The following is a 25,949-nucleotide window of genomic DNA, read 5'->3' on the forward strand; positions in this document are numbered from 1 at the left end:
CCAAAGACTGCACATGCATGCTGTCAGGGAGCCCCGACAGCAGAATGGATGTTAAGCCAGGCACCCCCAAACTCGGCCCTCCATATGTTTTGGGACTACAACTCCCATGATCCCTAGCTAACAGGACGGGAATTGTAGTCCCAAAACATGTGGAGGGCCGAGTTTGGGGGCGGCTGTGTTAAGCTGAAACGGCAAAGGATTGGGCTCCCAAGACACAAGGAGAACATGCAGAATTCTATCAGGGAGATTAGTTTGTGAGGACAAACTTCCTCCGACCCCAATTCCTCCTTTCATCTGTGAAATTTTTGATGTGTCACTTTATTCAATTAAGGAAAACAGGAACAAGACTGAAACTTGTGGGCACTTTTGCAAATCTGAGCTGACAGTTCAAAGCTCCTGTCCCACTTACAGCATGGGAATAGGTGAGCCCGTCAGTCCAGCAGGGCTCTCGTTCTGTTAGCTTGCATAGCTTCACTCACTTAGTGTAATGGTGCAGTGCTTTGCATAATTTAGATTTTCTTGGAAGGGTGTGGAGGAGATGTACAAGGCTGAAATCTCTCCCCCCCCCCCAAATGGAAACTTTAACTCAACACACACACACACACTTCAAGCCACAGGGGCTTAGGAACTGTAGGGTGAAAAGTACTTTTTGTGTGTATTTTTGTGGAATGGCGGCATGAGACTAGGGCCAGCTGCATGCTGTCTGTCACCACAGTTTTTGCCTGTGCAAAAACAAAACAAAATCACCTTCTTGCAAACTTATTTGGTTTGTATAAGTGTATAAAGTTATTGAGGAAATTACTTTTTAAAAAATTGACACACAGTACAAACAGCATCCCTTTTATCTTACTGCATTGCTGCAGTCCTACTGCAGATGGTGGTACTGCTTCTAACTTGGGAGTCCAATGCTTCTGCACCTTGTGGGTACAGAGACCCTTAAACATTTGGGACAGGGACTAATTATTATAGGCTCAGGCTTCAGTCTAGTGTGTTGCTGTGGCAGTTAAACAGCAGAGGAAGCAATGCTGGAATCTCATGCATGTTTTGCTCATTCCTTCCTCTCGTATTGTGCTGTTCTGCTATAGAACTAGCTTCCTCGTCCAAGAGAGCCAGTACTCTTTTAGCATATCTCTGCTATGCGTCATTTAACTTTTGAGTGCTGCTCACAATGCAGTAGAAGTAATGTAGTTTTCTAGCTTCCCAAATCCTGTTTTTTTGGTCTTACAATGGTTCAAAAAGCAGGACCACAAAACCAAAGGTGCTCAGAAGGGCACTTTAAGCCAAATTTCTCACTTGTTGCAGGCTCTGCAGCGCAGCTTTCGGAGCCAGAGAGCCTTGGAAGTGCCTCGCCCTCCAATCCATCATTAAAGCCGGGCTTGCGAATGAGAAGACTCCAGGGATACACCTATGCAGCTGAAGGGGAGATTTCTCTTATGGCTTCCAGCTCTGTACCTTAGCAGCCTCAGTTCCAGCCAGAGTGGGAATATTTTGGAAAGGAACAATACTTTGGGGTGTGTTTTGGTGGAATTCCACACCCTGAATTGGGACAATGATGAGAGCAGGAATGAATTTTGCTGGACCTTAGCACAGAAGTGACTCCTCTCCGTAGGAGCCTGAGCTACCTCCAGCAGACAGTGACATTGCACTCTAGGGTCTAGAAGTGCCCCCCTTTTATTTAACCCAGCTAATTTTAATTTTTATCTGTTCAAGGAAAAGAACTGAAAGCAAGACCCTCTGCCATCTCAGTGGAGCTTTGCCAAGTAAAATGGACATGTGACTTGAGCCATCTTCTCAGGCCTGCCCCTTTAAGAGAGACCCTTTCCCAGTTGTAAGCAAAGAGATGCAGTAGCCCAAGAACAACCTAAGATATGAACCAGAGTTAGTCTTCATTATGTCTTGAAAGTTAAGTCTGCTGCAGAATATATAAAGCTGAGGAAACGGTCATTTAAAGACATGATTTATTTATGCACGCTTTCAAATTTTTAACCTGTTAATAAATAGTTTCTTAAAGAAACAACTCTGCATTTTGCATAGGCTTCAGGCTGTCGATTCCCTCAATGTTATGTGAGTTATCATAGGAGGCAAGGGATTTCTCCTCCTGCCCAAGTGTGGCAGGGCACAGATAGCAGCCTTTCTGAGGTAGGTAAATGCCCTGCGGCTGTCCTCTTCTTCTGCACACTGCAGCACTCCCTTTCCTAGTCATCTGACAAGCTGAAATTCATGGCTGCCGTCAACGTTGCAGAGAGCTTGGTGGCGATCTTCTCTGCAGTGGAAGAGAAGATAAAAAGGGGTTAGATGTCTGAATGGCATCCTTGGAAACCTCTGTCTCTTTTCTAAAATGTGCTACTGCGAGCAAAGGAGGAGGAGCTGCAGCTGGCTGGCCGTTTTAGGTTTGCGGGGAAGTAGCCTAATCAGATTCAGGCAGCTGCTATTAATGGAACAAACTGATGGGAAAGGACAGTCTTGTTCCCTCTGCATTTGAAGAGAGGGAGGAAAGGTGAATGATATACAGTACATGCAAATGTACCATCCTTTCTCCTGGCTGTGAAGGAGATTAGATGGCAGTAAAAATCATACAGGGAGGAATTCAACATTGTGCTTTTCTGATCGTTTTGGCTGGCCAGATAAAACAATATGCCTCCATGTACAGTGGTACCTCGTGTTACAGACGCTTCAGGTTACAGACTCCGCTAACCCAGAAATAGTACCTCGGGTTAAGAACTTTGCTTCAGGATGCGAACAGAAATGCGGCAGCGGGAGGCTCTATTAGCTAAAGAGGTACCTCGGGTTAAGAACAGATTCAGGTTAAGAACGGACCTCCAGAACGAATTAAGTTCTTAACCCGAGGTACCACTGTACTGTTTGGGGGGTCCTTCCAAACCCCATGAACTAACGGTGGAAGGATTTGCGGGAGAGTCCTGCTGTACAAGCAGAAATCCTTGCACATTGCTTCCACAGATGGGACTTATTAACTGATTCTCATATACGGACTGAAGGATATTAAGGGAAGGGTGCCTTGAGGCCTGGGAACTACTAAAAAGGAACAGTGGAGGTTGTGTTGTGGGGCAATCATGGGCTTCTCTTGGAACCCCATCAGGAAAGAAGCTACAAAGGGCAAGGCTCTGTCCCCATCCATTGGGGGTGGGGAATCCCAAATGGGAAATCTTGAATTTTGTTTTGTTCACTCTTCCCACCCCCGCTCTACCCCAACAACAAAGAAAATGAGTATGACCCAATGACTGCTCTTAAATCTTTCCAGGAGGACAGCCTTGATTGCTCCAGTCCCTTAATTTAATAATAATAATAATAATAATAAATTTTTATTTATACCCTGCCCTCCCCAGTCAAAAACTGGGCTCAGGGCGGCTGACACCAACAGAATTACAATAAAACATAAAAACAATTAATTAAAATACAGATTAAAATACAGTATTAAAATTTAAAGTGCAGCCTCATTTCAAGTAGTCCATAAATCCAAACCACGAGGGAGGAAAACACAGGGGTCAGGCTGAGTCTAACCCAAAGGCCAGGCGGAACAGCTCTGTCTTGCAGGCCCTACGGAAAGATGACAAATCCCGCAGGGCCCTGGTCTCCTGGGAAAGAGCGTTCCACCAGGTTGGGGCCAGTACTGAAAAGGCCCTGGCTCTAGTAGAGGCCAATCTAGCCATCTTATGACTCGGGATCTCCAGAATATTATTGTTTGTGGACCTTAAGGTCCTCCGCGGGGCATACCAGGAGAGGCGGTCCCGTAGGTACGAGGGTCCCAAGTCGCATAGGGCTTTAAAGGTCAAAACCAGCACCTTAAACCTGATCCTGTACTCCACCGGGAGCCAGTGCAGCTGGTAAAGCACTGGATGAATGTGATCCCGCGGCCGGGACCCTGTAAGGAGCCTCGCTGCGGCATTCTGCACCTGCTGGAGTTTCTGGGTCAGCTTTAAGGGCAGCCCCGCGTAGAGCGAGTTACAATAGTCAAGCCTGGAGGTGATCATCGCATGGATCACTGCGGCCAGATCAGGGCGAGAGAGGCAAGGGACCAACTGCTTGATGCGGCAGAGATGGAAAAATGCCACCTTTGCTGTGGATGCAACCTGCGCCTCCATGGAAAGGGAGGCGTCAAAGGTTAAAGGTTTACTCCAAGGATGATTCCCAGAAAGAAAGAAAAAACATTTTACAAATATTCAGCAAGGCATCTGCTCCCACTCTGGGCCCCCTTTACCTGCTCGTTTCTGCTGTTTTTTGCGCCTCTTGCTTGCAGCTTTCAGGCCTTGCCCCTGGTGCAGAGGGTCCAAGGCGGAGATCTCTGCTAGGTTAGGGGCCCTTGGCACAGCCTTCGCTGCTTCCACTAGGATCTTGTTCTTGGCTTTCAGCTCTACAGTCATTGCGCCAAACTAGGGAGGGGAAAAGAAAGATCTCCTTCATCCTAACCTTTCTTCTCTAGAATGTATAAAACAAGGAAGACTCCAGCCTCTAACAGTTGGCTTAAGTTCTTGAGGCTGGTGGGTTGGAATTCGTTGCAATGCTTAAACTCAAGTTAGAGCCCATTCACCATTATACTGCCATGGCCCAGTTACTGCAGCCACAACTGCACTATAAATATTCAAGAGCAAAAAAACACTCATTGGAATACTCTTAAAGTGGCCTTATCCTGGATGCTCTGACCAGGACTGTGTGTGCTGTGCAATTCCAAAGAAACATAGTGTGCAGAAATCTGATCTTTATTTTCATTTTAAAAAGAGAAAGCAAGTTTCTAGCCCTGTTTGTTGCAAAAAAAAAATGTTGAAAAGAAGTAGCAGCATATAAGCAACTAAGAGCTTATGAAATAAGATTGCCTGAAGTCCAGACTTCTGGGTCTTAACATCCCATAAAATTACAGATCAGATTGGGCAAACAGCAGGGAAGTAACCTAATTTATACAGGTTGGAGATCTCACATTTTCTTGATGCAGATTTGTGACATTTCAGTACATACAGCCCTGGCTACAAGTATTTATTTGGAGAGCTGGCACTGAACTTGCTGGATAGCCCATCCAATTTTACCCAGATCTTTGAGCTAGTTAGTGCAAAATGGGAGCCATTCAGATCAATGATAACATGTGCTTATGCTCACCAATATTTTCCTGTAACACCATACCTGCCAAGTCCTGGACGGAAAGATCCGGGATCGGCAGCGCGCGATGAACGCAACTTCCGGTGGCGCTTTGCCCTTTCATGGGCACCAGAAAATGGCGGCGCCAGCGCTGGAAATCGCTTCCACGCATGACTGGAAACACGTAAAAGCGACTTCCAGCGCCGCCGCCGCCATTTTCTGATGCCCATAGAAGGGCAAAGCGGCACCAGAAAAATGGCCACCGGCAGAAGCCGATTTAAGGGAGAATATTGGGATTAAAAACTAAACGGGAGACCGCCGGGAAACGGTAGGAAAAAAGGGGTTTCCCCGGCGGAAACGGGATACTTGGCAGCTATGGTAACACTACTGTCATATGTCTCACTGTGGATCCAGGGCTAAAGGTACTACATGGAAGGTTATCATTCGCCAAATGAAGGTGGGCAAGACTGAGCCTTAGATACGACCACCCAGAGTTTTTCACCATCTCCCTGCTCAAAGTCCAGCATGCATTCACCCTAAACCACATTGCCTCTCTGTTTCAATCCATAGCTGACAAGGGACTGTTCCTGTTGACATGACATACATTTCATCTTGTACTGTGCTTTTTGGAACATTACTCCGGGAGTTAAATAAAAGGAATCTTGTCTTTTAGGCAGCAGAGAGTTCTCATTCTCTTCCTTTCTCATTCTGGCATTAGCTGCCAGTGCTGTTCCTAATTTGTATGAAGAAGGAGTCTCTCTCTCTCTCATTCCAGGCACCTCAGCCTTCCAGTTTGCCCCTCTGTTTCTAGCCAAAAACCAAACAGACATTGAGTGTTTTCTATGCTGTGGCATCACAAGAAGGTAAAACCACAAGCCTGTGGATTTGGCTATCTGACAGTCACAAGATTCCTGACAAAACCTGGCCCGGGGGGGGGGCAGAGAGGAGAGGAAACAGCCTACAAAAACTTTTTGTGGTGGCAGGACATCAAAGGGGGGGGGAACCCAGCAGCTCCCATCAAGCCCCTTTTTTCACTCCGCAACACTTCCACTTTAGCGCTTTTCTAATGGGTACTTCAAATATCAGACACACAATTCTGAATTCACCGAAGTATTCTTTTTTTACACATCAAGTTAGTTCAAAATGTAACTTGAACCACAAAGAGAATTCTTAAAAACCTGGGAACTATTGGGGGAAGTTTTGAATATTCCACATGATACCTGACAACTCCGTGTCAGAACATTGGTTAAATCCTTGGTATTTCCAGGGAGGGCTGAGAGAGACCTCGGTCTGACAGGAAAAGGGAATGTTTTACATTGTTCTTGTTTATAAAACCCAATACAAAAAGAAGAAAAAGATAATAATTCCCGTATAGGAGAAAAATAAATGTCATTCTGACAGGAATAAGTCTTCACACAAAAAAAGAAAAGGGAATGTTTTTAGCGCCGTGGGTCAAATCCTTATCAGGGTCAGCCTTGTGGGCCAAATTTAACAGCTGAGCAGGGCTCTCCACCTACCACATGATATTGTGGGGTTCCTGCAGCAGAAGGAGGGGCCAGGATGACAAAGGGGAATCTTTTGCCCTTTTACTGCCCACCCCAGCTGGGAAGAGAGAGAAGGTAGCGAGAGAAGCTTCCTCTTGCTTCCTGCTACTGTGAATGTCTTTCTCCCCTTAGGTCCTTTCCTACAACCACCACCCTCTGTTAAGCAAGAGAAGGAATCCTGCATTTTCTCTTGTTTCCTCTTGCAACATCAATCCTCCCCTGTGTTTTTCTATTCCACCTCTATTGTTGGAGGTGTAAAGGAGGAGTGAGGGAAGGCTTGCAAAGGGCTCTGAAATTTACAAAAAGCAGCCCTGGCAGGGAGAAGTGGACTTTATGGCAGCCTCTGTTTTCATCAGCTGTTTAGTATACACCTTGTTTTAGCAATCAAGCTCTCAATCTGAAGCCCTACCCCTGACATCAGGTTCCTATCATCCCTGACCACTGGTCCTGTTAGCTAGGGATGATGGGAGTTGTAGTCCCATAACATCTGGAGGGCAGAGTTTGGGGATGCCTGGGCTAGAGGTTCCCCATTCCTGGTGTAGGCAAGACTGACTTAGGCAGATCAGTGGCCTGACTCAGGATAAAGTAGCTTCCTAGGTTCCTAAAACAGCACCATGACGAGCCAAAGCCCTAACTGCAGCCAGGATCTTGAAGTTGGGTGTCACAAACGGGTTGGACACAGAGGAGTGGTGGGAGGAAGCAGCTGGGGAACCTCCAAGGGAAGAAGGCTCAGAGCCCAGGGACCGGTGGTGGGATGGAGATGAGGGGTCAGAGGGAGAAGACCTGGAGGAGGAGGTGGCATAAGCTGAAGAGGTAACAGGGCTTAGTGAGCTGCGAGAGTCTGTGACAGAAAGAAGTGCAGAATCAGAAGCTGAAACGGGAGAGGAGGGAGGCCAAGAGGCAGAGATGAGTCTGGCTGGCGAAGAGCCATGGGTGTCTCCCCTTCCTCTTGCCCCCTCTCCCCACATCTCTCAGAACCAGGAGAGGCATGAAGAGAGCAGAAGAGAAGTTAGCTTCACACAAGCAATCTCGTGATTGTTTGGGGAAAGCCCTGGAAAGGAGGAGACTTTAAGCAGCTGTGGCATACCTGTCAAGTTCCTCTCTGAAAAATAAGGGATCAGACCGGAAGTAGCATACCGGAAGTAGCGCTGCCGCCATTTTGAAACTGGGCGGAGCATGCTCAGAAGTGACTTTAGATGCTGCTGTGCCCAGTTCCAAAATGGCCGCCACACCAGAAGTTGCGCTGCAGCCATTTTGGAACTGGGCAGAGCAGCATCAAAAGTCACTTCTGAGCATGCTCCGCCCAGTTCCAAAATGGCCGCCGCGCCAGAATAAACCGGGGGGAAACAAAAAAATCCGTTTTTTCGGCTGGGGACAGCTGGAAAAACGGGGGTTTCCCGGGGAATACGGGAGACTTGGCAGCTATGAGCTGTGGGGAGGTGGGAACCTTCAGTCTCAACAACTGCTTCGTGGGGACAAAACCTCCTGGGAATGAGTTATTATTCACCTTAGTCCTGAAACTCTGGTGCAGATCCTGTTTTTGCTAATAAAGGGCTAACTTGCTCAGCAGGCTTTTAAAATAAATAAATAAATAAAAATTTGCTTTTCTGTTGCATCATTTCATCAATGCGTAGTATGTCACTGTCGAATGCATGGTAATAAGAAGAGAGAATGAAAAACTTATCATAAATATAAGACACTAGCTGGCCCTACACACGTTGCTGTGCGTTAGTCTGTCAAATGGAGGGTAACAGGCCCCCTTCAGATCCCCCTGAGCCTCAGAGTCCCCCTGTTTTACAGGATCTTGTGGCGGAGGCGGGGTTTGTGGGTGTGGCACATTGTTGTGGCTAATCCCTGTGACTGCCCCACGTGTCCCAATCCATGATCTATTCTGTTTCGTCCCCCTCTCCGTGACCAGCATATCTCATGACGTTTTGAAGGATGGTATTTTTTTTGTCTTGTGGTTATTTGGTGGGGGATTTTGGGGGGGGTAGTGGTGCTAAATTTTAAAGTAAAAACCCCTTGCCGTGCCCCCAAGTGCGTTGCTGTGGGTTATCCCCCCCCCCGGGCCTAGTGGGGGCCTGGCAGGGGCCTACATAAAACAAAGGCCGTGCTGCGACCTGCGATCCGGGCGCTCGCCCTCTCCCCCCCCCCCGGGCCTAGTGGGGCCCAGCAGCCTGGCAGGGGCCTAGGGGTCTGATAATGGCCGCCTTGGTGGTTTGAGTTGCTTGGTTGATGATGTCATTATTTGGTTTGTGGGTGTGGTGTAGATTTCACAGGAAGGGAGGGGTGTAGGAGGAGGAGCTGAGGGAATAACGTCACTTGAGGGCGCTGTTTGACTTGGTGGAAAACCAGGTATATATATGCCCAGGTGTGAGATTTGAGGGATTTTCTTTTCCAACAACGCTCGGGGAGTGGCCTGGATCGTTGTGTCAAAATTTCAGGATGATCGGTCAAGCGGTTTATGGAGAAAAGTGGAACACGCACTTTCACAATTTTTACATTTATATATATATAGATATATCTGTAAATAACAATAGTAACATGGTTTGCTCCTTCATTTAAATTAACTCTTATGAGTCTCTTGATTTACTGCAGGCTTACTCCTGTCACTGGGTCGTGTTTGTGTTCATGCCTACCTCCTCACTCCCAGATTCCTCCATCTTAGCCTCTCCTTGGTCCTGAGGACAGAGTTCCTCCTCCTCCTCCGTCATGCCAGCTTCTTCTCCAGTGGTGAGGCCAGAGCCCTCCAAGGTGATGCCAGCAGGGCCCGAGGGCAAGTCTGCAACAGGCAAGGTCCATGAAACATCTCTCTTGAATTGCAACAGACTGAATTGATGAAAAGGGACAGCGGTGTGGGGAAGGAGGACAAGTTGAGGTGGGCAACTCATCTCTGACCAAAGGAGAATGGGAGCAAAATCTGGTCATCCATCTACTGGGCACCTTCATAGATCGCCAGCTCCCTCATCCCAAGGAAACAGTGGCAAGGCCAGCTTGCTTGCTACCCAGGAGCAGGGCTGGCCAAAGACATTTGGGCACCTGAGGCAAACCACAACTGGTGCCTTTCTCTCAGCCAGGGAAGAAGGGATGAAGGAAGAGCTACACTGGGAACAAGGGTGGGATGAGACCAGCAGTGCCTCCTATTCACCAAGAAGCCACTGTAGGGGTGGGTGCCGCCAAGGCTTGCCTACGTATCTTTAGGCACCAGGCAAATACATTCCTTTTCTCTCAGGCCCTTGCTTGAGTATACAATCTATGGCCTTATAAACGGGTACCGTGGTACCTTGGTTTATGAACTTAATCCGTTTCAGAAGTCTGTTCTTAAACCAAAGCGTTCTTAAATCAATGCATGCTTTCCCATAGCAACGGGGGACTCAATTTACAAATGGAACACACTCAACAGGAAGCAAAACATGTTCTTATTCCAAGGCAAAGTTCACAAACCAAAACACCTACTTCCAGGTTTGCAGCATTCTTAATCCAAGTTGTTCATAAGCTAAGCTGTTCTTAAACCAAGGTACCAATGTATACTGAAAGCTGCCCTGTGATCTTCAGATTAAAGGTTGTGTCACGGTCCTTGTTTGGCTACTTCTGAGAAACTAGTACCACAGCCATTCTGTCTTTAAGGCTTTTATTTTGCCTGATATTTACAATGTGATTCAGTATCAAGAATACATGTCCGATCAGTCTGACGAAGATTCTCCCACTGCCTGGCACCTGCTCCTCCCCCAGCATAGTAAGCGTGGGATTCCTGCCCTCCTCCCTTTGCGCCTGCGCACCTTGGAATGTCTTAAGTCAGGCATGAACTTAAAAGGGTGAGGCATCTCCCTGCTGGACACTTCCCCTGATCCCTCCCCCTGATATTCTGTCTGAGGTTGCAGTAAGGGCTCTAGGATGCTGCCTGAGCCAGGGTGCCTCTCTTCTGCAATTGTCAGGGAATGCTCACTGCTAGAACAATCCCTGACAGGTTGTATAGAAATTTTAATAATAATAACTGGAATGGCTGGAAGCAGAATCACAGTGTCTCGGCTTCTCGTTCTGCCCTGTCACTTACTTGCCAAGACTTTCTCGTTCTCTTGCTCCAGTGCCTCAAAATCAAAGGCCTTGCCCATCTCCGCAACAATCTCGGCGCTGATGTGAGTGGGGAGCATGTGGGTCTCGGGTGGGTGTGTAAAATAGCTGATCCTCCCACTAGCAGGGACAAAAAGGAAAGCATTGAACACTGATACAAGCAGCATGCATTATGGGGAGGGAGGAAGTAACCCTTCAGATCCATTTTTTCCCGCATGGCTGGTCCTCGCCCACTTGAGACTGGATTGGAACTGGGGGCCACAAAACACTCAGGCCTGGGACTGCTCCATCTGGTCCTCAGAACCTTACACTGGCCTTGCCTGCTCTCCCTAGGCCACATCTTGCACCAGCCCTGCTTTACATCCCCCTCAAGTGTTTCTGCCCAGGTAGAATGTGTTCTTGAATAATGCTGCTTGCGTCCTGTTATGGAGGATACAGAGGGTGTCTGCGTGTAAACCTGCCTATTGCACAAAGGTAAAATTTAGGTTCATTGCTCCACCCACTTTTGCCTCTGGCCCAGCCCACCCTGGCATGTTGCCCTCAAGGGAAGGTGGTCCTTCCTCTGGAAGAAGTTGCCCACTCCTGCCCTAACAATGGCAAACACTTGACCATCACCAACCCCTAGCATGAGACAAAAGTTCCTTCATCTGTTGAAATTCTGTTTTGTGAATGGCCCTGAGACCTCCGGGTATAGGGCAGTATATATATTCAATAAATAATAAAAATAAGTAAATCTGTTCTTCGCTCACCTTGTCCAGTCACTTAGTATGGCTTTGGCCGCCTTCTCGTGGTCAGGCGTCCCTCCTTTCTTCAGCTTTCCCTGCCGCCGGGCCAAATGAGCCAGGAACTCCATGGTGTCCTGGAAATCTGACACATGGTAGTGCTGCATAATCTGGGGGGGGGGGGGCGAGAGCAAGAAGAGAGAGAAGCCAATTGCCCAGTTAGTAGTAAACCTCCTCCTACTCCTCAGATGACTGCAAAAAGAGCAGGGTTGACTGACAAGCACTCGGGGCTCACAATGCCCCTCTTGAAGTCTTCCCTCTGGCACACTCAGCCACAGTTATCGCTGGCTCCTTGGGAAATAAGCTGACGCAACACTAACTTCAGGAGAAAGAGAGGCAGGGAAAGATACTGGTAACCATGCCCTAAACCAGAGATGGGGAATCTCCAGGCAGTGGGCTAAGTCCTGCCTGCCGGCCAGACCTCTCAATTTGGCCCCTGCCATTCTTCTCAGGTGGGCAAAGAAGCCACAATTTTCCTGGCACACTCAAGCCACATTGTGCAGCATTGAAAACCAGGGGGCGGGTGTGTGCAATATAGGCAAGGCTGCACTCACTGCCTACCCTGCCAGCTCACTTTTCACCGAATCACAAAATTGTAGGGTTGGAAGGGATCCTGAGGGTCATCTAGTCCAACCCCCTGCAATGCAGGAATCTCAACTAAAGCATGCATGACTGGTGGCGATCCAACCTCTGCTTAAAAACCTCCCAGGAAGGAGAGTCCACCACATTTCGTGGGGGTCCGTTTCACTGTCAAACAGCTCTTGCCATCATAAAGTTCTGCTTGGTATTTGGTAAGAATCTCCTTTCTCATAACTTGAAGCCATGGGTTCGGGTCCTAGCCTCTGTGCCGTGAGAAAGTGACTCCCTTTTCTCAGCACAGCTTCTTTCTCACCCACCACTGATATGCAGCCCCCAATTAGTTTGCTTCAAGGGAATCCAGCCGGGGGGGGGGAGGGAACCTCTGCATGCCTGTGCACACACCAAAAATTTTAAGCACATTCCCTCACACCCTGGGAGCTGCAGTTTATCCCACACAGCGCTACAATTCCAAAGGCCTGTAAAAATCTACAATTACCAGGGTTTGGGGAAGTAAGACATGGTGCTGTGAATGTATTTAAATCAAGGGCAGTTGAGTAACCCAGTTACCACCTACTGTTCAAATTTAAGTTCCCCAAAGAAAGGCCCTGTGACGTCCCTTAAAGACCAACAGGTTTCCTGGAAAAATAATCACTCTAAACTAAGACCTTTGCCCGATATTGCATCTGAGCGGATGGAACCTGGAGGGGACACTTGCTCCTTTCACCGTGGATTTAATCCAGAAAAACCACAACAACCCTTCCCCCAGAAGCCAACATCAATGAATTAAAGTGAATTAAGAAGCTAACATCAGTGAAAGTGAATTATCTTTGCCACTCTACAACTCTTCTCTCCCAATTCTCCCTAAAGCTTTGAGAAGAGCCCAGAATTCCTGGCTCTCCGCTGCCTAATTGTTTGCCCACCATCACAACCAGGGCCTGCCCCCCCCCCGCCCTGCCCTGCCCCACAGAGCTACCTGCTGCTTGTTGCATCGCTTCAAGATGGCCTCCACTGGGCTCACAGGGTCAACCAGTTGCTCTATCTTGACACAGTTTCGTAAGATCATGGCAGCATCTGAGGTGGGAGAAGCCACGACAATCCCTGGACAGTCCAGAAGTTTGATGTGCTTGTCAAGCTGCACCTCTTGCAGGCACCTAGAATCATAGAATCATAGAGTTGGAAGAGACCACGAGGGCCATCCAGTCCAACCCCCTGCCAAGCAGGAAACACCATCAAAGCATTCTTGACATATGTCTGTCAAGCCTCTGCTTAAAGACCTCCAAAGAAGGAGACTCCACCACACTTCCTGGCAGCAAATTCCACTGTCGAACAGCTCTTACTGTCAGGAAGTTCTTCCTAATGTTTAGGAGGAGATAGCACTTAAAAGGATATAGCGCAAGATGGAGGGAGGGAGTCAGCTTATCCCAAGAAAAATGCCCCTCCACCTGTTTAGCACAATCTTCTAAAGGACTGTGCTGTATCCCTTCCCGTCATGAAGGTAGAGCATAGAGCAGGCATCCCTAAACTGCGGCCCTCCTGATGTTTTGGCCTACAACTCCCATGATCCCTAGCTAACAGGACCAGTGGTCGGGGAAGATGGGAACTGTAGTCCAAAACATCTGGAGGGCCGAAGTTTGGGGGATGCCTGGCATAGAGCAACCATTATTGCTCCAGCTGTCTATCTTGCCACATTTCATAAATTGTGGAATCAGAGTTGACAGGGACTTCAAAGGTCATCTAGTTCAACCTCCTGATGACACAGGTAATGTTCACCCTACAGCTCCAGTGCAGGAGAGCCTACAACAGGCATAGGCAAACTCAGCCATCCAGATGTTTTGGGACTACAACTTCCATCACCCCTGACCGCTGGTCCTGTTAGCTGGCGATTATGGGAGTTGTAGTCCCAAAAAATCTGGAGGGCTGAGTTTGGGGGTGCCTGGCATACGATTTTCTGAGACCGTCTGTCCTATTTCTGAACAGCTCCTTTCATCAGAATGTTCACTCCAGCTGATCTATTGTGGATTGACAATTTAAGGAGTAACCTCACTGGCAGATATCGGAAATGTTAAAACCTTGTACGTGCCGGAATTGGCAAGTGGATAGCTGGTGGTTAAGGACAGCAAGTTAAAAATAACAAAAAGTTATTGCAATGTAAGGTTAATTACAGGGAGTGAAATGTGGATTAGAAATAACCAAGCAATGCAGCAACAAGAGGAAATTATGGACACATTGAGAATGGATGGTGGAAAGCCTTTTGGGGGGGGGTGTATTAAATTTGTTTTAATTTGTGGTTGATTCAGAGGCACAGACTATTTTGCCTCTAAAGCTCTGTTGACAAAATGGAATTTGTGCTCTTTTTCTGAAGGCCAGGAGAGATGTCTGGGGGGTTGGTGGTGGTTTTGCAACACCAAAATTTTATTGGAAAATCAATAAAAATGATTTAGGAAAAAATAATGAAGTTCACGCCGGTATTTAGCCCCTCCTCTCCCTTCAGAGCAACAGAAACTAAATCTGCTCTGTCAGCTATGCAGCAGCCTTTCAAATATTGAAATCCCTCTCCTATCACCACTGAACTGTCTCTTTTCCAGGCCACCCCCAGCTTTTCTCACAAGGACTTGCATCCCTAGGCCTCTCACCATCTTTGGCACCCACCTCTGAACACATATCTGTATAATGGCTAGGGCTCTGCCTCTGTGGCTGGAGACTGTGTGTTTCTGAAGGCCACTTGTCAGACAAGACAGGAGGGGGGAACTTGTGCTCAGGATTCCCACAGGCATCTGAATTGTCACTGAGGGAACAGGATGCTGGACTAGATGGGTCATTGGTCCAGCAAGCAGGCTCTTATGTTCTTACAACACACATCTTAAAAGTGGGGTGCCCAGAACTGGGCACAGTACTCCAGGCATCTGTCCTACCCGTCATCCAATGAGCTCCGAGCTGCATTTGCAGGAATCCCCAACACTATTATTATCCTCACTGCAAATCTGTAAGGTAGGTTAGGCTCAGTGATAGCTACTCTCCACAGCCTGTGGGACTATTGGAGGAAGGATCTGAAACTAGGCCTCTCTGTTCAAAGTCCACCCAGATCTGCGGCCCCAGTGTTGCAAAACCACCCCCACCCCCCAGACATCTCTCCTGGCCTTCAGAAAAAGAGCACAAAGTCCATTTTGTCAACAGAGCTTTAGAGGCAAAATAGTCCGTGCCTCTGAAGGAGTCCTCTATCTGGTCTGACTAAATGGCTTTTATTTTTATTATTTTGCTGCTGCATTTTAACCGTTTAATGGTTCTGAGGTTTTAATTTGTTTTATCAGTTTTGTTGTGAATTTAATCATTTTTAAGTTGCAACCAAGAGGCCAAATAAGCAGAGTGCCTAGGAGCAAGGCGGTTACCAGCATGTCTCTCATTCATCCCTCAGCATCTGCCTATAGCGAAGGTGCCTGCTTGATACCACCGAACACTCAGTTTGATCTTTCTTGGCAGGATACCCCCCCGGGGCGTACCCAGGATCAAAATTAGGGGGGCAAGGCACGGGAGGGGAGGGGCCACAGTGGGGATGTGGGCGGGGCTACGTGGCCCGCGCTTTTCAGCTGTTCCGAGGAGGCGGCCCCAGGCTCCCGCTCCCCGCGCGAAGCTCCGGAAGCACGCGGGGAGCGCGAGCCTGGGGCCGCCACGCTGCGCCTCTCAGCTTTTTGCTTCTGGGGGCAGCTGCCCCCCTCTGCCCCGCGCTGGGTACGCCCATGATACCCCCCCTCCCAATGCCTCCTCCATCTTGCAACATTCCTTGTGCTCCCAAGCAATGGGAAGACCTGGGCCACTTTTTACACAGAGATCCTTCTGTTTTGAAAGAGCTCACTGTAAAGAATAAAGCAGTGCAAGCTCAAAAGGCCTCTGCAGTTCCCCAAAGCTACATCAGTCCAGACTGTCTCAGGAAAGGGGTTATAGGGATGTATCTTGCTTCATCTCTGAAGAACCACAGCACAGATCTTCTTCCCTGTGTCTCTGAGGCCCACAGCCCCTTCCCAGCATCTGGGGGGGATGTCACGGGTGCCACTTCTGATCTGGAGTGCATCCACAGTTCCATCATTCCCCTTCCTCGTACACCGTCTGGCCAACCTTTCCTTTCCATTTCAGGCCCTGAAATCCAACTTGGCCTGGACACACGAGATCCAAAGCTCTTCTTAATAATAATAATAATAATAATAATAATAATAATAATAATAATAATAATTTATTATTTATACCCCGCCCATCTGGCTGGGCTTCCCCAGCCACTCTGGGCGGCTTCCAACAGAAAAATAAAACACAATAATCTATTAAACATTAAAAGCCTCCCTGAACAGGGCTGCCTTCAGATGTCTTCTAAAAGTCTGGTAGTTGTTTTCCTCTTTGACATCTGTTGGGAGGGCATTCCACAGGGCGGGTGCCACCACCGAGAAGGCCCTCTGCCTAGTTCCCTGCAACTTGGCTTCTCGCAATGAGGGAACCGCCAGAAGGCCCTCGGTGCTGGACCTCAGTGTCCAGGCAGAATGATGGAGGTGGAGACGCTCCTTCAGGTATACTGGACCGAGGCCGTTTAGGGCTTTAAAGGTCAGCACCAACACTTTGAATTGTGCTCGGAAACGTACTGGGAGCCAATGTAGATCTTTCAAGACCGGTATTATGTGGTCTTGGCGGCCGCTCCCAGTCACCAGTCTAGCTGCCGCATTCTGGATTAGTTGTAGTTTCCGAGTCACCTTCAAGGGTAGCCCCACGTAGAGCGCATTGCAGTAGTCCAAGCAGGAGATAACTAGAGCATGCACCACTCTTCCTAGACAGTCTGCAGTCTCCTTTCCAGCACAACCAATGCTGTTCTGCAGCCGCGCCTCTGATTGGCTCACAAACACCCTAAAATGTTGCGGGTTCTACAGATAACCTAGAACAGAACTGAAGGGTCTTAACAGCTCTAAGAAGACACCATAGACAAAGCTCAAGGGAGAACTACCCCCACCCCAAAATCCTGCCTTCTACAGCATGCACAGAAGGACTGCTACGTACTTGGTGACGCCAGGAGTGGCACCAACACCGCAGGCCCGGCTCCTCTTCAAGCTGTTGATCAAGCTGCTTTTGCCAACATTCGGGAAGCCTGCAGTGAGAGATGGGAGGAGTGGGCAGAGCCATCAGCAAAAGCACCTGCCACCTGCTTCCACTCACGATTAGTCCTACCTATGTGAGCCCTCCCCCTCCTCTCCACTCCCTATAGCAAAAACAACACAGCACAGAAAAGGAAGACACAGCTGCCAACAAGCCTCCTCTCCTCTTTGAATGAATGAGCGCCAGTAGCCAGAACAAAGGCATCTTCAAAGGTTCATGTCCAGCAACAACACTAGACAGGATCCTTGCTCAGTAGCAAGCCGTTCTGATGTGCAGCATATGACTGACTCTCTTGCTACAGCAGCTCCAGTGTTTCCAGGCACAACACAAAGTGCTGGTTATGACCTATAAAGCCCTATTCAGCTTAAGCCCAAGCTATCTGAAGGGCTGCATTCCCTCCTACAAACCTGGCCGGGTTTTGTGATCTTTGGGGGAGGCCCTTCCCTGAATCCCTCCACCCTCACAGGCACGCAGGTGGAGACTCAGGAGAGGGCCTTTTCGGTGGTGGCCAGACAGTTTTGGAACTCCCTCCTTAGAGAAGTTAGACTGGCTCCCTCCTTGTTGTCATTCCATGGGCAGGGGAAGACTTTCTTGTTCCAATAGGCTTTTGGGAATGGACTGCTTTTAATGAGGGAGCTGGTGCTATACTGTTTTTGTTGTGATTGTAGGTTTTAAATAGCATATACATAATATATATTCTATTTGCTTCGATTCCTACCATATTGAATAATTTTCATAAAACTCATACACTGCTTAACTGTTTAAAAAAAAACCCTCAAAGCCTTTACAAGAAGGTAACACAATAAAGTCAAGAAAAAATACAACTGTGCTTTAAAACATACACAAGTTAAAATATTAAAACATATTTAAATTACCTCAAATTATCCCAATGTCCTTCTGGGCCAGGCATCCCCAAACTGCGGCCCTCCAGATGTTTTGGCCTACAACTCCCATGATCCCTAGCTAACAGGACTAGTGGTTGGGGAAGATGGGAATTGTAGTCCAAAACATCTGGAGGGCCGAAGTTTGGGGATGCCTGTTCTGGGCAATGGGGCTAGGGTTTAAGAGGTCGTCCCCCCCCGGCTTTCCATCTCCCTCCAAGAGGGGCTCCCTACTCACCCACAACCCCAACACTGATGGCCGTCCTGACATCTTGGTTCCGGCAGTAGTTAGCCAGCACCTTCATGAGGCAGTCTGCCCCAACACAGGCTCCCCCGCTGAGCAGCTCACCTGACGCCTGGGATACGGGGACTCGGCTCTGTTGCTGGAGGAGGGGAAAAAGAGAAGCAGGAAAAGGGGTGATGCACACCTGCAGCCAGAAGTTCTGTCACTTTTAAAAATGGCCTGGTTTCCTTATTTACTGCTTTACAGCACCTGCGTCCCTGTGGTCTAAACCACTGAGCCTCTCGAGCTTGCCGATCAGAAGGTCGGCGGTTCGAATCCCTGCGACGGCGCGAGCTCCTGTTGCTCGGTCCCAGCTCCTGCCAACCTAGCAGTTCGAAAGCACATCAAAGTGCAAGTATATAAATAGGGAAGGTAAATGGCATTTCTGTACGCTGCTCTGGTTTGCCAGAAGCGGCTTAGTCATGCTGACCACATGACCCGGAAGCTGTACGCCGGCTCCCTCAGCCAGTAAAGCGAGATGAGCGCCGCAACCTCAGAGTCGTCCGCAACTGGACCTAATGGTCAGGGGTCCCTTTTTACCTGCGTCCCTACACGTATAGTTAAAGCAAATACAATTGGAACATGACTAAAAGAGGGCAGGGGGCTTTGTGGGGGAAGGGAGAAAATGGAGTGGGGAACAGGCAGGGCCTGCTGGGCATGTACTTCATGCAAACAATTCCAATTGGGATCTTGGGGTCCCAAATGTCCCAGGAGTTTATTCTCTTTTTGCCACCTGCTGAGGGTAGCCTTTTCATACACCATAGAACTTGTATATGTTATTCCATGAACATGAAGCAAGCAGACTAAACAGACCCTGAGCTTTACCCTAAATACACAAGACATGCTCAATCCATTGGGCCTCTGGTAGAGAGGAACTGACATTCCTGTTCTTCCTGCCCCAGGTAGTGATAATCATCCAGTATACCTGAAGGAGCGTCTCCACCCCCATCGTTCTGCCTGGACACTGAGGTCCAGCGCCGAGGGCCTTCTGGCGGTTCCCTCACTACGAGAAGCCAAGTTACAGGGAACCAGGCAGAGGGCCTTCTGGTAGTGGCACCCGCCCTATGGAATGCCCTCCCATCAGAGGTCAAAGAGAACAACAATTACCAGACCTTTAGAAGGCATCTTAAGGCAGCCCTGTTTAGGGAAGCTTTTAATGTTTGATGGATATCTGTATTTTAATATTTTGTTGGAAGCCGCCCAGAGTGGCTGGGGGAACCTGGCCAGATGGGCGGGGTATAAATAAATAAATTATTATTATTATTATTCAGAAGTGCCCATTTCCAATGAACCTTCTGCCTATGTGAGTCTGGCCCTAGTTCTATATTGGTGAGAAACCCTAGATCTGCCACTCATGCCCCCTCCCAAACACACTGGGGGCCGGTTAGTGTGCCTTTCAAGGAACACCTGGAAGAGAGGCCCTGACGTCAGGCCAGTATGGCACTGAATATTATGCAAGTCTAAGAATGATGGCTTATTTGGAACAGTTTCATTCTCCCTCTCTCTCTCTGTAATCTTAAACAACAACCCTCTTTCTAATTTGAGCCTTTGTCCAAGATCTATTCCTTAGCCCAAGGATTGCTGCCATCCATGGGCCTTGCTGTCCTACTTAGAATCATAGAGTTGGAAGAGACCACAAGGGCCATCCAGGAAGGAGAGGTGGAAGGAGAAGTTACAGATTTGGCCCTGGCTTGGCAAAGGGATTACTAAAAGTGCTTCCGAGTCTTCTTGAATTGATTCCCAGAGCTCTAACGTGCCTCCTCCAGCTTGAGAGTGAGGGAGTGAGCAGAAGGTGGTAGTCTGTTCCAGAGGAAGATTACACTCAGTTAGTGGAATACAGGTCTCCTAACAGCTGTCAGCACCCTTAACAAACTACAGTCCCCAGGATTCCTTTTGGGTTGTTTAAAGTGGTATTGATACTGCTTTAAGTCAATAGTGCAGGTGGGGCCACAGAAGAACTGTTAGTCAGTAAGTCCAAGAAAACCTGCTCTAATCTTTTGTAGCCCAAATCCCTGTCACTGCAGAACACACAAATTGGGAGTGGGGGTGCCCCTTCTCAGAACGCTGCTTTCATGTGCCACCCCTCTGCTCACTCTATTCCAATTCCCCGTCCCAAAGGGAAATGCCCTGGGCTTCATCAATGAGGAATCAGGACCTTGATACCTCTTGAAAGGAGCCACTTGGCCTCAGAGTTGCTAAGGAGTAAGAGGAATCGGTGGAAACAGAACCGGCTGGCCTTAAAGCCCTTTAAGAGGAGAGGGCTGAAGCCTGCTCTTCCCCAAATGGCTTTCAATGAAAACTAATGGCTGGCCAAAGCTGTCACTCACTTGCCCCACGGTGACCCCCAGCACCACTTACCAGGTTTTTGCTCTGCTGCTGAGTGGAAGCTTTAAAGGCCACTGTGGGGAATTCGTTCCTCAGGTACTTCAGCCACTTTGCTACAATTTCCTTAGATACCAGATCTGGGTCAGGATCAGAAGAGAAGAGTGAACTTTAGGATCCTCAGCAAAGCTTGAATACCAAGCACGTCTCCAGGGACAAAACATCTTTGCACCAACCGCCAAGCCTTGCCAAACCCTGCTTTGAGTAATCTCAGTGTTTAATAAGCTGAGATATAAATTCTGGGTGTGAACGCAGCTCCTTTCGTCCTCTCTTTGCAGCAGCCCAACAAGCCTCCTACCATGGCTGGTTCTGAAGCTGTTAATCACAGTTGCTCAGCTGAGTGAAAAGGGGAAACCATGATTAACTGAAGGCTTCCTTGCCTGTTCATTCGTTCACACATGCAAGGGGAGGAACGAAGGGGTTGTGTGGCTGCAACTCAGCTTCTTAAGCTTATGGCTCCACAAAAGCAGTCACTAAGCTTCTACTGCTCCCTCATTTGGCCTTCTCTGCTCCCACAAAGCTTATGCTCCCAAATTATTTGAATGCAAGAACCCTGAAATCACAATAAAATTATGGAAAAGCAGCTAGTGTAATTCATCTGTTTATTCTATGTACTCCTCTGGACTACCTTGCCAGAATTTGAATTCTGGGAGAGAAGCACAGGCCCTAAATATAACAGTACTTAATAATATTTGCTGAACATTGACTACGAGAGCGTCTAACACTCTGCTACCCTTGACTAACACAGCAGAGAGGACTGGAATCATAGCATACCAGTGCCAGGCCCCCTTTCCTTCCCAGAGAGCCGTACATGGCTGGCCTTCACACTTGCCTATTTTATTTAACACCAGGACTAGCCTCTTGTTAGCTCCAGCTTGCACCACAGCCTGCTCAACCTGGGGGCAGCGGCAGCCTTGGGGATCTCGAGCATCGAGGACTTCCAGGATCACATCAGCTGCTTCCACCACCTAAAGGGAGAGAAGGCCAAGAGAATTTGCCACCTGGCCCAGCCCCTGCCTGCCATCCAGAAGCCAAGAGGACGGTGCGCTCATCGAGTGGATGCATCTTTCCCCACGCTAAGTGACAACAAGTCCCACTGACCTTCCTAAACTCCCTATAATAGGCCTTGCAGGAACTGTCTTTCTCCAGCAAAGCATGTTTCGCCAGTTGCTTCAGATCCATCTCCTGCAGGGAGAGAAAGTGTTCATATTTTATCTTAAAAATAAATTAAATAACCTTACAGCATTATCTCTCTCTTTCATTAAGAGCGGTATACAAATTTAATAAATGAAAATATTATTACAGTAATAATAATTACAGCTGGGAAAGCATTTTAACACTAAGTAAAAGATCAGTTTAAAAAAATAAGGCAGAGCAGTATGAAGGATTGTCAATCAGGGAACTGCTAACCAGGGGATAGAGGGGGGTAGTGGGAATTGTAATGGGTCAGAAATAGGTTTTAGATTGAGCAAGATAGAGTATTTTTTAAAGAAAAATAACAGGCTAAGGGGAGACGGGAGACAGTAGAGGGTTGGTAAAATAAGAAAGATAGGTATAATGATATATTAGAATATGGACTTAAATCTGAAAGAGGTGTATATTGGAAGTGAGATTTGGTTAAAGTTAGTTGAATAATTTTTTTCTTTTTTCTTAAAAAATAAGTGATCAGTATAAATGAATAGTAAAGTATAATGATTGTGTGTAATATGGTTATAATTTGAAAGCTGTGTAAATTGGGATAATACAAAGGCTTGGAAAGGGAGGGATGGCGAAGTCGAAGTTGAGTTATGAAATGAGATTATATAATGATAGCTTCTTTTTTATTGTTTTGTTTTTCTGTATTTTTTCTAATTCTTTTTTGTGTTTTTCTTTTGCTATTTTGGTGTGTCAGTTTTGTGTATGTCAGAAAAAACCCAATAAATATATTTAAAAATAAAATAAAATAAGGCAGAGCAAATGGAACACAGTGGGACATAAAGGAACAAGTCCAATGCTTCAAATAGCGTGGAAAGTGAATTGCAATTATACTTGTAGCAAGAGCAGAAGAACAAGGACTGGCACTATGAGCCACTGTCTGGAAACCAAGGAGCCCACGGGTTGGGTTTAGGCCAATAATTTCTATCCTACCCGTCTACAACCGTACACAAGGGAGCTAGTGGTTTAGACAACATGACACAAGATGTAAAACAAGACTAAAACCTAAAAACAAGCCATTTTAGAGCAACAGGAATATTTACATTGGGGAGTAAATCTACATTTTGAGAATGGCTGCCTAAACAAAGACAGTGATGGGGCCTCTCTCAGAAGGCTGTTCCAAAGTTTAATGTTTAACAGATTATTGTATTTTAATATTTTGTTGGAAGTCGACCAGAGCGGCTGGGGAAACCCATCAAGATGAGAAGGGTATAAATAATAAATTATTTATTATTATTATTATTATTATTATTATTACGGTATTATTAAGCCTGGGCACCACAATCAGCAAGTTGTTAAGACAGGGAAAACATGGAGCTGATGGTGCTCCGTGTTTGTCTGGGTGGAAAATAGGATGGAGAGTCCTGAGCGTGTGTAGAAACTAGTTTACAGTACATAGAGGAAAGGTACATTTGTCGCTCCACATCTGTTGCTTCTGCTTCTGTCCCTGCACATCACTGACATGTGGCCCTGGAAGGTGCCACAGTGAGAAGGGAACATGGCCCTCGGTTTTGAAAAAGGTTCACCAGCTGTGCCTTACAGGGTCTCCAAAAAGGGAGGCAGACAAGTAGTCTCTAAACAGCTATATGAACAGGGCCTTATTGCAGTCAGCTTGGATGTGCTTTAAACTTCAGTACCTTCTGTTCAAAATTCTGCTGTCTGTGCAAGGCATCCTTCTGCAGCCCTTCCAAACTCCGGAACCGGCTCATTTCCTTCTGCCGTGCCGTTCGCTGCCGTTCCTGCAGTTCTGTAGCCTGAGAGGATGTGCAAAGCCTTAACTCAAAGAGGTTGCCCCCGAGCCCCATTGGAAAGAGTCCCATTTTTCAGGCTGTTTGAAACCAAAGACCCTAGAGCCAAGGTTTGGTACCCAACCACCATTTCCCAAACTGGGAAATGAAACCAGGAACTCGAAGAAGCCAGCCTTCATTTCCCCTGCAGGGCTTCCCACTGCTTAATCTCACCATTTTCTCTTTTAGCGCTGCTCCTTTCTTGACGTGCTCTTTGAAATGTGACAGATGAGGCACTCCTGGGTCCTTTTTCCCATGAGGCTTTGCATCCCTTCTCTGTGAAAGCCAAAGGAGACACACTGGTAAAGGCAACGAACTGGACATCAGATATAGAAGACCCTAGAAATTCTCCTTAGTGTCACAGAAAGTAAAAATTAAAAGATCCTTGTTCTTCCAGCTAATGCTACAGTCAGAAGCTTCATTCCCTTCCCCTCCCAGTTCCCAGCCTGTTCTGTTCCACTCCCTTGCTGAGCCAATGAATCCTGTTATGTTTCACATCTGCAAACTTACTCTGGATTTTAATTTAAGTGAGGTTTACTTACTTTGTCTTTTACAGCTCTTATTTTGACCCAAACAGAATCTGGCTCCACCCCTCCAACAAGACTGGGCTCCCTCAAATTACCGACAGCTATCACACTGCCAAATCCAAAGATGTCTCTCTCTGCCTTTCCACTTTTTGACCTCTCTGCTGCCTTCAGTGCAACTGGCCATTCTTTTCCTTGTTGGCTCCCTTCATGCTTCCACCTGCTAGATTTCACTTTTCAAAAGGACTTATGAAGAGTGGTAACAGTTGATCCTGCCAGCCTCTGCTCACCTTGCCATGTTTCTGTCCCTTCCTGGATTTTTTCAGCTCTGCAGAAGGGGGAATAAAATCAAAGGTGAACACCGTTTTACGTTTGGGTTCCCCAGTTGGTAGGAATTCAACGTTTGACCCATAAACCTGGCAAAATGACTTACTGTGCCGGGTCATGGCGTCAAAGGCAGAGAGAGGCGGAGGTTTGTTTTTCTGTCCGATGAGAGCTTCTGCTTCTATGGCCGCTGGAGAAACTTCCACGTTGCTCTCTTTTCTGATTAACAGCAACTGGGAAAGGAAGAAAAGGTGCCACGAGCACCCCTATTTCAGAACCAAAGATCTGAGCCGAGGGGAACCGAAACCCTGCGATCTCTTGTTGCTGGAGAAACAGAACAGGGATAACCAAACAAGGCAGAGAGCGCCCACAAACCTCGGACAGGACACTCGCACCTCCTGGATCTCCTTGACCATTCACGAAGCAGGATGCTAGCCCAGCTCTGTCTCCCACAGAAGGATTTCACAACTGTTTGATTCCATCGGCCAAACCCATGGGCCACCTCCCCTAACCGAATGGTCCCACTTCAGCCTGCAGGTTGGGATCGCGCGCTTGAAAGCCACCCTCCCCCACGCCCGCGTAACCAACACGCGTATTTCAATCTACTGTATGTCGCGGACGGTGCCCCATGCCCGGCCCTTCCGCCCACTCCGGCCCCGAGATCCCACTTCTTACCCCCCAGGTCGAAGCTCCCCTCCCAGGGCGGCAGCGGCAGCTTTCTCCGGCGCACGCGGCTTCCGGGATGGGACACGTGGTTTCCCGCGCGTTCCCGAGGAGGGCGGAGCTCGGCGCGCGCGCGACCCCCGGGACGTCCCGCCCCTCCCTTGCTGAGTTTGCACGTTTGCGGGTTGGGATTTTCTTGGGATTGAAACAAAGCAAACAAGGGGAAGGGAGGAAGGGAGAGATGGGGAGGCTCGTGCGAAGGGAAGGAGAGCCCTTGAGCGACGTCCTTGTATTAAAAATGTCTCGCATTGCGCGTTGGCAAACGTGTGAAGTTGCTTTACGATTTGCAAAACTGCAGGCGAGGGGTTTCGGTTGTTGTCTTTACCCAGCCGACACGGGTGGGGGGAGTTGCAGTGCAGAACCCATTGCAGAGAAATTCCTTCGAGGAGGTGAACAACCCCACATTGCAGACCTGCAGTAAGTAATGAATGCAAATCTGCAAGATGGGCGGTGAAATCGCCCGGAGGAAATGGCTTTCTGAGTGGTGTACTGGCAGGCAGCGATGGATTGCAGAACTGCGTTTAATGGAAAGCTTTGCTATTCTGGAAACTAGATATGCGATCGCCCCCGTGCTCGCTATAGGCGAAGGGGAGAACGGCGTAAGGCATGTGAAAAAATGGAATTTTAGTCCCGTGCAGGAAACGCAAAAGATAATATTGCAAG

General features: G+C 47.9%; 2 protein-coding genes across 3 annotated transcripts in view; one reads left to right on the top strand and one right to left on the bottom strand.

Moving 5' to 3' along the window:
- Window positions 1-2,035, top strand: part of LOC118075349 (uncharacterized) — a 36,939-nt gene extending 34,904 nt beyond the window's left edge. Inside the window, exon 9 of the mRNA XM_088658369.1 lies at window positions 1,303-2,035. Coding sequence (XP_088514495.1) covers window positions 1,303-1,368 — 66 coding nt within the window. The 3' untranslated portion in view covers window positions 1,369-2,035. The remainder of the gene's footprint in view (window positions 1-1,302) is intronic.
- On the bottom strand, window positions 1,941-25,368 carry GNL3L (G protein nucleolar 3 like). Of its 2 annotated transcripts, none has more exons than XM_035140360.3 (16): window positions 25,239-25,368; window positions 24,673-24,796; window positions 24,530-24,567; window positions 23,890-23,991; window positions 23,566-23,682; window positions 21,836-21,919; window positions 21,567-21,702; window positions 20,711-20,814; window positions 18,308-18,452; window positions 17,093-17,180; window positions 13,035-13,212; window positions 11,450-11,592; window positions 10,684-10,820; window positions 9,269-9,411; window positions 4,217-4,388; window positions 1,941-2,263 (listed from the first exon to the last, which is right to left on the bottom strand). In XM_035140360.3, the coding sequence occupies exons 2-16, from the start codon at window positions 24,683-24,685 to the stop codon at window positions 2,196-2,198; spliced, it is 1,668 nt and encodes a 555-aa protein (XP_034996251.1). In that variant the 5' UTR covers window positions 24,686-24,796; window positions 25,239-25,368; the 3' UTR covers window positions 1,941-2,195. The 2 variants fall into 2 exon arrangements, with proteins under 2 accessions (XP_034996251.1, XP_088514493.1); XM_088658367.1 differs by having other exon boundaries at window positions 24,939-25,267.
- Window positions 25,369-25,949: the final 581 nt, after the last annotated feature.

Source organism: Zootoca vivipara, chromosome 15 (assembly GCF_965207765.1).
Source record: "Zootoca vivipara chromosome 15, rZooViv2.hap1.1, whole genome shotgun sequence".
Lineage (NCBI taxonomy): Eukaryota > Metazoa > Chordata > Lepidosauria > Squamata > Lacertidae > Zootoca > Zootoca vivipara.

Coding starts and splice junctions, on each gene's coding strand:
- GNL3L (XM_035140360.3), bottom strand. Junction 21,703..21,835: donor ATTATAGGGAGTTTAGGAAG/GTCAGTGGGACT, acceptor CTCTCCCTTTAG/GTGGTGGAAGCAGCTGATGT. Junction 11,593..13,034: donor AGCGATGCAACAAGCAGCAG/GTAGCTCTGTGG, acceptor CCCCCCCCCCAG/ATTATGCAGCACTACCATGT.